The following is a 12,189-nucleotide window of genomic DNA, read 5'->3' as shown; positions in this document are numbered from 1 at the left end:
TTGAAGTAAGTCACCCCTGCTGGAAAGTACATCTCTGACCCGTGATTGCATTCCTACCTGGGAAGCTGCAAAGCCGTGGTCCTCGCGCTCTGAACAGGCTGCTTCCCATCAAAATAAAGCACGTTGCGCTTTCAGGAAGGGGGGGACACATTATAAAATTAGGAGGATTACCATCTAAAGCAGAGATCCAATTTAGAAAGAGACCTGTTATGTGAACAGTTTCATTTATAGAGAGATACATACATGTATCTCAGAGAGAGGTTACCCACACCACCCAGGGAACATAGGGAACACCTGCATTCACTCTCAAATAGGTAACAACCAAAGTTCTATTTAGGTTAAACTGAGAGTAAGAGATCATCATATCTGTAATGTTATCACAGAACATTTTCTTGAATAGTTAAGTCATAAAGAAAAATGTAATCCCCATTCATAAGAGGTCAGTTACAATTTAAATAAGATTTTTTAATTTTCTTTTTTTACTAAGCACTGAAAAGTAACAGCAAAGGGACTAGGACTGAAGCTTGGCTAGTGATTTAAGAATTAAGCCTAGACACTACCTTTCAAGAGGGTTATTGTTTTGCACACCCCTTCCTCGGCTTTGTGTTCCAAATTTAAGGACAAAATACTGAAATCTCTTGACAATTCCTCCAACATTACAATCTTTCTTCAATAATGGACAAAAATTGCATTCCTCTTCTACGATATGTAGTTCTGAGAAATTAAAACCTCTCTGAACTGGCACCAGCAAACTTGTTCAGCTAACATTTACACTTGTGTTGTTAGCACAGAACTTAGAACCACTCATTGCAAGGGGAAAAAACAAAGAGCCAGCAGCACCAAATCATTTGCTTACCATTAGTTAACATAGGTATTTTTATTACATTAAAGCTTTAAACATTTATCAAAATACTGTGTCCAGAAGAGCAAAAAGGAGAATAACTTAAAGAAAAAAATAAAAGCAGCCTTGCTGGAAACTAATGTTTAGAAAAATTAACCAATGGCAGAGTAAGAGCTTATGCATGAAATGTAAATATAGTATTGGAATTAGCTACAGGACATGATGAGTCCTGATAGTCTCAAGTTTTCAGTGTTGTTGAACAGTCCTTCAAAGTGAACATAGTGAGAAAACCAAGCAACCACTTTACATTTATTTCTCTAGTTCCCTTTTCTCCAGAACCATGACTTTCCAGAAAACATCTTACTCTGACTTCTCAGAACTTGCAAAGGTCAAGTACAACTCTTCCTGTAAAAAAAAAAAAATGCACACACCATTCCAGAATTCAATTTTGCACAGAAGTTGTCAAAGACTATGCCAAAATCCCAGCATTTAAAGGAACCAGAAAAGGCATGCTTTCCCAACTGATCACTTCTTGCTATTAAGCATAACAATCCAGTCTGATTCAAGAATTTCCCAATAAACTGACCATTAGAAAGTGTTGTGGAAGGATTCCCCACATACTTGTCATGTTTATTATCCCCTCCCTAGCCACTTGCATCAGGCTAAGGGAAATCCAACATGACAACTTTATCTTAGTATTCAAAATGAAAGTTTTAATTGATAACCCAGTAGTGGTAAATAAATAAAGCGACAGTTACTGCATTACTCATCCCCAACTCCCACACTACTAGTGGTCACAGTCTGAAAAACCTTAGCTGACCATAATTAAAAGAAAAATAGGAATATACATAAAAACAGCTGTCTTAGACAGCATTTTTATTAAAAATGGATACAGAGACATAGCAGCTTTTACAATAAAGAGTTTTTAAAAAGGCATCAAGTTGTAAGCCAACCATTTGGAAAAGAGGCTTTGAAATGTAGTCTTCCACAGCACCTTTTTTCCCCCATGTTACAAAGGGACAGCATGACTGCAGATTATCCAGAGGACAAACAGGCACAGTAACTAATCTAAACTTCAAGCCCTTTTTCTCCACAGTTGGTCACATCAAGCATCACCCTCCGTAGCAGCATTTGGAGCACTCTTCGGTGTTCTTTTAAGTGGCTGGTGTACTTGATCCATTTCTTTAAAATATTTTAATGTTCAATAAAATTATTTCAAATAGAAAAATTCTTCTGTCACGAAAAAAGTAAGATTTTCTTTTCAGATTCCATAAAAGCTTATGAACTTCACTGGCAGCATTTCCATAATGGAGCAGGAGTTAGAACCAGCAGAGCAGGCACTGCAGCAAAATTGTCTGTCAACAGTTTCTAAACTCATATTGGCTTCACTCCAGAAGGCTGTTTCTTACTACTTTGTGGTGGTGTAAGGACACCAGTGGGGAAAGGTGAAGTCCTACTTTGCTCAGCCAATATGGCTTGTTTTGCTTGAGCTTTGTCCTGAAAGCACACAAAAAGGAACATGCGGGGGGGAAATATTTGGTATATTTATGCAACAGATCAATATAATTCAGTGTTTTATAACTTGATAGATTGGCAATCTGGAAATGCATCTCTGTATCTAACCCCCCTAAAATAACTGATAAATGATGCAATACATGAACACAAACCCCAAGAGATCCGTATTAACTTTTGGAATCTGATGACCAGCATTATGGTACTTGTATCTTCAAGAAAGCAAAATTCAGAAGCAGCTGAACAGGAAGAGCTTTAACTTCTACTACAATTAAATAAATTAACTATAAAAAAACCCCAGACTGGTATCTTACATTAAATACAATTTGCTAGACAAGATTTTGATCCTTCTCAAGTTTCACATGCTAAAAATTACTCTTGTTCAACTTCTAGTTCCACAAGATCAGACTCAAGTGATCAGTCTTTATTTTCTCTTTTTCATCAGAAAAGGTTGTATTACCTGTATTTCCTATAGAGAAAGGTCTGACATACAATATTTTAAGTATCCCAAAGGGTAGACATATGCTTCTGATTTCTATTTGTCATTTAGTATCAGAAGTTTAAGTCACAATCTTTTTAAACCAGATACTGAACAAGTCTCTGTGCCAAGGACTTTGGAAATGCACTACAACCTTATGCCTTTTATCATCTGAATACACTCAATCTGATAATGCTTCACTGAAGTTTACTGTATGTTCTCACCAAAGGAGAAATAAGAGGAGATTTTACAGACATTTTGTCTTCATGATGCATATACATACCAGCAAATCCAAGCTGTTTATGTGCGTCTGTATATTGTGCAAGTCTTCAGGAGCTATACCTCTGAAGTGTTTGAGTTTGGAGCTTCCTACTTCCCTGATGGCCATTGCAAACGGAACCATCCATTTGACACATTCCTCTATCTCACACCATTCATAACCTGGAAGACAAGACATAGGCTTATCTGCCAAGAATGAGAACTTAACATTTGCAAACACATTAGATTTAGTTTATCAATTCCAATACCTGAAACTTTCTGTATCAGCTCAGATGAGGAGAAGTGATACAAAGCAGAAGCTGCAAGTACTCCATACGTATATTCCAAGCAGCCAATATCCAGCACACAGAGATCCAAAAGCTACAAGACAACACATGTTAATAAGTCTACACAGGAACACATTTTTTCCAGGTGAAGTAAGTAGTATTTGAAGAAGTAAATCAGTCTTACCTCTGCTATTTGTACAAATATTTGCTGTGGATATTGTGGCAGCAATACCTCATAAAACTCATTTAAATATGCAACTTGCATGTAAATGTTTAGCCATGATACAACTGTCAGTGGATTTAAGTTCCAATTAAGAGCCTGAAAGAGACATGCACAAGACTTCAGTATTACTGAAGAGTTCCTAAGTTAAACCATACAGCTTTATTTGCTCCAGAGCCGAAGCTGAATTTCCAGTTCATGAAGGCATCTTTGAAGCACATCAATCTAATCCTCACCTGTACCACCTCCTGCTGGTAGGGCAGGAGAATTATTTTTGTTAATACTCACATACTGGCAGATGCTTTAAATCACATGACACCTAGAGAACACTGCTTTCAAATTAGAAATTGTGCCTCTTAGCAGCATATAAGATTAACTGAGCCTCTCTGCTTTCAGTCTGATCATGCTACATGTTTTTAAAAACTAAAGTAGAGCTAATTCCACTTGGAAATATTACCTTCATAATGATCAATTCCATACTGAGGATTTCATCTTCTGTACAAGCTCCATCTGTAACATAGGCAAACTGGTGCAACTTTGGTGGATAAATTTCCTGAAAGACAGATGATCAAGTATTAATTTGTGGAATAGCTTGTAACTAGTCCCATGTGCTTAAGTGAGAGAGAGAGAGAGAAAAGAAAAAGAAAAAAGGACAACCCACCACTACTTCAGCATTTCAAAACAGATGGGAAAAATAGAAAAAAGAACCAACTCCTTTACCTAGCTCATAGCTTCTACTCCACCTTTAATATACAGACATTTCCTGTTCAACTTTCTTGCTCAAAGCCTTCACCTTTCACTTCTAATGGATCAGTACAACAGGCATTGTTTGACTATAGCACCACTAAGATGGCATCATAATTGACATCAAGATTTTTTATACATCCTAAAGAAAAGGCCTTTTATCCCTTGCTTGAGAAGAACAGATTGAAGAATAATAGGCCTCTTAAAAGACAAACAGTAAGACCTTAAAAAGCACTATGTATTTTAATAGTTCAGTTTGTTCCAGTAAATAAAGAATAGCTCAGACTATCATTCAGTAGGTACTCCACTGACAATAGAATTGCAACAAGTGGTCTCTGTATACAGCAGCCAGCCAAAAACTCATTTAGCGTGCACAATTAAAAAACTTTAGATGTATTCTAACACTGAAAGGACTATAATTTTAAGATTAAAGAGATATTCTGTGATGCTATCTAGTCTTAATTTTAGTCAATTCTTAAAAAAAAAAAAGAAAGAGGAATTTTGAAAAGAAAAAAAGGGTTTTTTTCTGTCTCCCAACTGAAAAGTCATAGCAACAGATTCCATAAAGCCTGCCAAAAAGTGTCTAGTATACAATAAGTGTGCTATCCATTCACATTTTTATGTTTAAGTAAAAGCTGGAGATACTTACCTCAAGTTTTGCTGCTATGAATAAAGAAGAGATACCGATAAGCTGCAATAGTGTTTTTACAACATCCTGTTGCGTTGCCATAAACCGATCAAAGAAATCTTGAGCTAAATAAAAAGTTTCTCTATGAAGCTTGTAGACTTCACAAACCTGGAGAGACATCAGAGATTACAAAGGTCAAGAACAGTGTTATAGAGTCAAAACAGATGCTATAGATGTATTTTAAAAACCCAAAAAACCAAAGCTAGGCGTAAAATTCATATTGGCTTTATGCTTCACTGCAGTTGTGAAGTAGCATGTTAACTAAGAGCATGAGTTAAACAGTTTCCTTTGACACAAGATGACTGCCACTACAGTAACTCCCCAAAAGAGATCAGAGTGAAAACCCTTTTAGGAAATGCAAGCACATGTTCTAACAGTGTCAGAACATCAGTTCTTCATTTCTGCAAAGATGCATCATTCCAACACCTCAAAAAGAAAATTCTCACAAGTACTTTACAATGAAGAACAGAGACTATGCCACCAAGTCATCCAAACAGCCAAAAAGACTGACATACAGACAGAAGAGTTGCAGTACATTCGACATGCCAGTAACAGACAGAGAGGCTGTGAGATGTCTGGTGTCTAAGCCACCACACCTTCCTTTATACAGTCACCTTCTTAATCATTTGTGCAGCTTTTATCTGCAGTGTGATCTTGTATCATGGAGCTTTAGGGACAAACTGATTAATAGCCACTATCAATCAAAATTAAAATCACAATGTATTGTCAGTTTGTACACCATCAACTCTACTATATTTTTTTTTAAGTTTAGTGTCATTAAGTGACAAATTTTAAGATGAAGATGAGAGTCTAGTGTTAAATGGGATATGCAAAGATCATGAAATGTACTAATGACAGTGATTAATACACTTCAACAAAAGCACACATGAAATACAAGCACAGAAAAGCTTACCTCCATTAGCCAGTCTAGAAGGATTGCTCTCATTTTAGGTTGCAGGAGAGGGTGCCTTTGCATATAATGTTTATCCCTCACATACTTCTCCTCTTTGTTTATCATGTTTTTCCATACATCCTCTCTGTTTGCCCAGCTAAGACAGATCAATATGTTTAGTCTCTAATCATAAGACAAAACAAAGGCAGACAAGCAGCAGTAAAATGGCACACTTACCCCAGAACTGGCAATGGTGAAGCTCTAGTTGAAACAACACTTAGATGTATAAAGTGAGAGTAATCGACACCAACTGGATCATCATCTTTATCCGGAGTAGGAATCAGCATATGGGCATTTTTGTGAACATTATTCCAGGATGGCTATTAAATAAAATGAAATATTTACACTGTGCCTTTTTAAATAATCCTTTTAACTTTAGCAAACAGAAGACAAAACATTGGCAAAAAACTACAAGACATTGGCAAGAAACTACAACGGAAAATGATTACCTCCTTGAACGACACAGAATTACAGAATGGTTGAGGTGGGAAGGGACCTCTGTAGGTCATTCTGTCAAACTCCCCTACTCAAGCAGGACCATCTAGAGCCAGAGGTCCAGTACCACGTCCAAACAGCTTTTGGGTATCCCCAGGGATGTAGACTCTGCAGCCTCTCTGGGCAACACACACCAGTGCTTGGTCACACCCACAGTAAAAAAAGTGCCCATCTCCTTTTGCCCCATCACTGGGCATCACCAGAGAGCTCAGCTCAACCTTCTTTGCATCCTCCCTTTAGGTATCTATATACATTGATAAGATCTCCTCGAGTCACCTTTTCTCCAGGTCGAACAGCCCCAGCTCTCTGTCTTTCCTCATAGGAGAGATGCTCTGGTCCCTTAATCATCTTAGTGACCCTTTGCTGGGCTCTCTCCAGTAAGTCCAAGTCTCTCTTGCACTGGAGAGCCCAGAACTGGACACAGTACTCTAGGCATGGCCTCACCAGTGAAGTTTAGAGCCAGCCTCATGTCATCATGCCTAAGCAAATTAAAATTTGGCATTTCTGCCCAACAGTGAAGTCAGTCATCTTGCTGCAAACCTATCTGTTCTGCAGCACTAAAAGGACAGAACTCCCTAACATGATTCTTAACGTGCTTTAAAAAAACAGATCAGAAGAATCATTAGTAAAATGCTCGACACACAAATCTGCCTCTTGCAAAGATGGTTCCACACCTGAATTTTGCCCTGTCCTTGCTACACATGACATCACTTTCCAGCAAAATGGCTACCTCCTAGCACCAATTTCAGAAACAGAAACCACTGACTTGACGAAACAAAAACCACATTCCACAGTTCTCTCAGCTTTGTACTTTGAGTCACTGACAGGCAGATGGGCAGTTTCTTTCTTGAGTTCTATGTGCAGATCTAGCATAGCTACATACCCAGCCATGCCATGATTTATTTTGGGTGAGGGATGGCAAGAAGAGGGTATAGTATCTTTATCTTAAAAATCACAGATTCCTTATGAACTGGAGATTTGAATAACTGTTGCATCAGCATTGCTTTAAAGTTAATTTTTGTCCTCCTGCAAAACTAGAGTTTAGTCACACTTTGTCCTCCAAACTGCATGGCAAGCCCAGCTGCCAACAGCCTTTGGAGAAAGGCTGTCTTATCAGTTAATCAGCAAACCGACAGAAAAGCAGTAGATTATATAGTATCAATTTAAAGGTGCCTACTACACCAGCAGCTTCTGAAGGACAAGGGGTCTGCTCCATGGAGTTCTCAACCAAATTCGGTAGCTCACATACTAGTGTCAGCAACAACAACTGATTGAAGAGATTTCACCACCCCCAACCCTCTATAAGGAAATAGAAATCAAGGGTCAAGAGCCCCTTAGCTCTTTTGAGAGGTGAAAACAAAGTTTTTGACAAGAAAATGTCGCTCATCAAGACAACTGGGGAAAAGACACAAGCAAAAGAAAACACATATAGCTTAGCTAGAAACAAGGAAGAAACAAATGCATAGGGCCCTCAAAAGCAAGAGGCTACCAGGAAGGGAGACAGGAGTCTGAATTAGCATAAGTGAGGGAACACCATAGTTCTGGTCTCAATTTTACTTGAAGGAATGAGCATAGTAATCACTCTTGATGTTTTTAAAGCAGATTTAGCAAGACATTCAACCAAAACTAAGCAACACTATCAAGAAACTCTATAGCATCATATCGTAACTGTAAGGAAATAGGAGCCACCACTGAAAAAAGAAACAGTTTAAGGTGGAGAGGGTGTGAGGAAACCATGAAGAGCTTCCTTTGGTCTTGCATAGAGCCAACCCAAAAGCAGGGAGATACCAAAAAGGGACAGACTTTACAGAGAACCTGTGCAGCCTAATGGAGGAAATCCCACAGCCCTGGGCCTACTTCTGAGGCAAACAGGAGCTGAAGTACTATGCACGCCAAAAATCAGTGGGGAAACTGCCTCTGCAAATCTATATGGAGCCCCCAAGAAAGTGTGGTGGCACCCACAGTAATATTCCATATATAGGAATGGGAACAATTAATCAGACTGAGAAATAGATACAGACTGGAGAAATTCAACAGAGGAAATGAAAAGGCTTGTTAGGAGAAGCACCACCGAGAAGGGCAGAAGGTAAGTGACCAAAGAAGTCCCTCAGAGCAGTCAAGCCCATATAGCTCCAAACAAAGAAAACTCAGGAGGTGGGATTTTGTTTTGAAGCTCAAACATTCCCACATGTCACTTTTCTGAGACATGTCATAATTCACTAACATATCAAACATTCATTTAAACAGATCTCTGGGACAGCCTTTGGGAATATAGGCCAGACACAAAATGGGACAGGTAGCAACCACTGGTTACAGGCAGAGCCTTCAGTGAAGCAGCAACACCCAATATGAGCTGCGGAGACACTTGTGCATCTTGACTTGAGCTGGGAGCCACCAGAACAAGCTTCCACAGACCTAATTTTCTAGAGTCCTAATATAGTCCTGTCTGAGATTTGGGCCATTTCAAGCTCTCAACCTGCATAGAGTTTACATTCCTTATACAGCTGTCTTAAGATCTGCAAGTTGTTTTGTGGTGGTGGGTTTTTTTGGGGAGGACAGGGGTAAGGGGGTGGGAGGCTGGGTTGTTTTTATAAATTGGATCTTCCGAAGAATCTAGACTAGTTAAAGAAACTTTTTGGAAGATATTTTCAAACCACCTAGGTAGAACATTTTTACAACAGTAAGACTGGATTCTGGAAAACCATCTAGTGAGAAACTGATCAACACTACTTCCTGGGAGCTTGCTTCATCTTCTTTTCACCTGAAAATGTTAGTTTCATCTAAAGAAACTAACTCCTAGATTCAGTTCTCCACTCTAGATGGAAGTGGCCATGTAATTTGTATCACAATTGCATGGATGTTTCTAACCTAGTTAGATGAATTTTGTTTTACACGGAGCCTTGGAAGTGTATCCATCCACAGAGAACAGCCAGAATTAATATGAGAATTGCTAGCAGAATTACTGCAGTGCCAGTTCTCTAAAATCAAACACAGAATTTATGCAGTATTTTGCTGTCACAAACCTGATGATATAGCCACACTTTCATCACATAAAGGGTAACGGCATCCTAATTAAGAACTCAGGCCTTATGTTCAACAGAAGCAAACTAATGAATTGACTATGAAGATGCTGTAAAGTGGGATGTGACTATGATATTTTGCCTTGTGTATAAACTAGTGTCAGTAAACAATTTATTTAATGTAGAAGTCATGTGGTATAGGCTGCAGTGGATTTATAGCTACTTGCATTTTAGAATTGTTGTGCCACAACAGAATAACTACCGCACTGGCTATCATACAAGCCTGCTATACTGCTGTTGGAACCGTAAACATATTCTCATTAGTGGCCCATGGCAATTTATATCAGGGAATAGCTTGTGTCATACCATCGACTGAAGAGCTGCTGCTGTGCAGCCAAATGTTAGCTTTTTTAAACAGATCTGTAACAATCTGGCTACTTTGTCACAACAAAAAACCTTCTCTATGTAGGGAGAGATACACAAGTACCCATTTTATTTATGGTTTGCAGAATTGAAGGGCCAAATACCACCAGTATCTTAAGCTTAACTTGAAAAATTGCGAATTAAATATGTTGGATGCCTACAGCTTAATTTATCTAGATTTTAATTTGCCTATCCGTCCTGAAGTAACACTGAATGGCTACCAGGCCAGGAACGCAAACAAGAACACCAAACTGGAAGTCTTTATCTGCTTTCAAAGTTGAAGGTCAGTGTACGCAAAATAGATTTCAAGTTTCTTTCTACTGCGTTTCTTGAAGAAGGTAAAATTGGGTCCCTGTTGAGGGTTTTTTAACAATATCTTATTATTAAGCAATAACCATGCAAGTAGCCCTTGCCCAGCTCAAATAGAATGAATCTTTCGGTGAAGGAGAGAGCTGTGGCGAAGGACAGGCAGCTCTTCCTTGTCAGAAGTGAGAAATTAGTTTAATATACTGCACAAAAGAAAGACAGAAGGGAAGGAGAGATCCCCTCATTAAATGCTCACCATTTGAGCCCTGCTTAATATGTTGACTGATAACTGGTATACGCAGTTGCAACAAGCAGAGGCCATTCCAAACAATGATGCCCATCTGTTATAGTAGCACTTTAGTCTTAGAACTTCCAGCTGCCACTTCTGGTTAGATGTGCCACATTATGCATAGCCTTGCGTACCAAATGAGTACAGTCTGTACTCCCTGATCATGACTTTTGCAGTTTAAGTATCACCCTGCATGCACATTAACAGCCTGAAGTCCTAGTGACAGTGACTGAGTGAGCATGTGTGTGTGTGCAGAAATAAAAGGGAGGGGAATAAATCTATTTCAGAAACAGGCTACTGTTTTATTTAAAGTGGGCATATCAATGTACAAAAGCATCATGCTTTCAATACCATATACCAATACAGCATCTCAGGTTCAGAGATTATAGAAAGGGCACTAAAGGAGCCAGAGGACACTACTGAAGATAGTTTTTACTTCTTAACTCAGATCATTCTGAATGTCTTACTGAGAAAACTGGCAATGGTCACTACTAACCTCCATTGCAGCCCTGATTTCCATAGGTAAGTGACTTTACGGAAGTTATCCTTTTGTTCTGCAGAGAAATTAAGCCTATTTTACTACCACATTAGCATCTAGTATAAACTTCAAAGCTCTAGTCAGGAACCTCTTACTTTCTGTCAGTTGGATAGTGGCCCTTGTCAATGGGAATGCAGCTGATGGCGAAAGGGGGATCTTTCCTCTCTCCCAGGTGATACACAACTGCAGAGAACCACCTCAAGAGAGGACTGTTCATATGCTTTAAGTCTCTAGTGCTTTGGCCAGCTAAGTACAGGACCTAAGCACATCACTACACTCTTGTAACTCTCTAGAGAACTCAATGCAGAGTCCCTCACTGTAGGCCTAAATGCCTGTTAAGGCTTTTGTAAGGTGCATCCTTGCAATCCCAAAACAATTAGGATTATACTGAAGTATTAACATAATGTTTTAGATCAACACAAGCCTTATCTCTTGCAAAGACTCCAAAGCAACCTGTATCAACTGAAGTGTTTTGCGCTCTTCATCAGTCAGGGTTGACAGTCTCCCTCACCCATGGCTATATAGAATGCGGTAGCTGTATATCTGTTGCACCGTGTTCATAAAAATAATGAGGTACTGCAAAATAATAATAAGGTTAAGCAAGATTACAGGAGTATGATCTAAAACCAAATGGGTTACCTGGTTTTCATACTGCTTTTTTCTATTCATCTCCATTTTGGCAATTTCTTCATCAGGATCCTGTAAGAACTACAAAAAGCAATATATAATTTCAGGAGTATGAACCATGGGACAAGTGATCACTAGCCACCATGACATGTGCCTGGTCCTGCAGGATCACAGCCCCGCAGCAAACCACGGCCCACCCAACGCCCAGATCCCTACCACCCAACAAAAGAGGGCGAGGGCCCAGAGGGCCCAGCAGCGAGGCAGGCGCTGGCCCGCGGGCATCGGGTGGGCCGCCAGGCCAAGCCCGCACTCACCGTGGCCACATCGGCTTTCCTCTTGCGGGCTCGCATGGCGCATTCCGCACCCCCGTCACCCTTGGCGGGAGCTTTCTCCTCCGTGCAGTCGCTGCCAAGAGAAGACAAGTTGAGGGAGCCCCGGCCGCAGGGAGCCTCCTCAGGGGCGCCTGACGGAGACATCGGCCTACAGGGCCCCGCGCACAGAAGGGCCGGCG

The 12,189-nt window shown here is 39.7% G+C and overlaps 1 protein-coding gene across 1 annotated transcript; it reads right to left on the bottom strand.

Annotated features, from left to right (window-relative positions):
• Nucleotides 1–1,770: 1,770 nt before the first annotated feature.
• CCNE1 (cyclin E1) lies at nt 1,771–12,079 on the bottom strand. The gene is made up of 10 exons (XM_010179176.1): nt 11,993–12,079; nt 11,691–11,759; nt 6,158–6,300; nt 5,942–6,077; nt 4,990–5,136; nt 4,054–4,149; nt 3,561–3,695; nt 3,359–3,470; nt 3,115–3,272; nt 1,771–2,338 (listed from the first exon to the last, which is right to left on the bottom strand). The coding sequence occupies exons 1-10, from the start codon at nt 12,026–12,028 to the stop codon at nt 2,216–2,218; spliced, it is 1,155 nt and encodes a 384-aa protein (XP_010177478.1). The 5' UTR covers nt 12,029–12,079; the 3' UTR covers nt 1,771–2,215.
• Nucleotides 12,080–12,189: the final 110 nt, after the last annotated feature.

Source organism: Mesitornis unicolor, unplaced genomic scaffold (assembly GCF_000695765.1).
Source record: "Mesitornis unicolor isolate BGI_N332 unplaced genomic scaffold, ASM69576v1 scaffold24032, whole genome shotgun sequence".
Taxonomy (NCBI): Eukaryota; Metazoa; Chordata; class Aves; order Mesitornithiformes; family Mesitornithidae; genus Mesitornis; species Mesitornis unicolor.
This window is presented reverse-complemented; position numbering and strand designations above follow the sequence as displayed.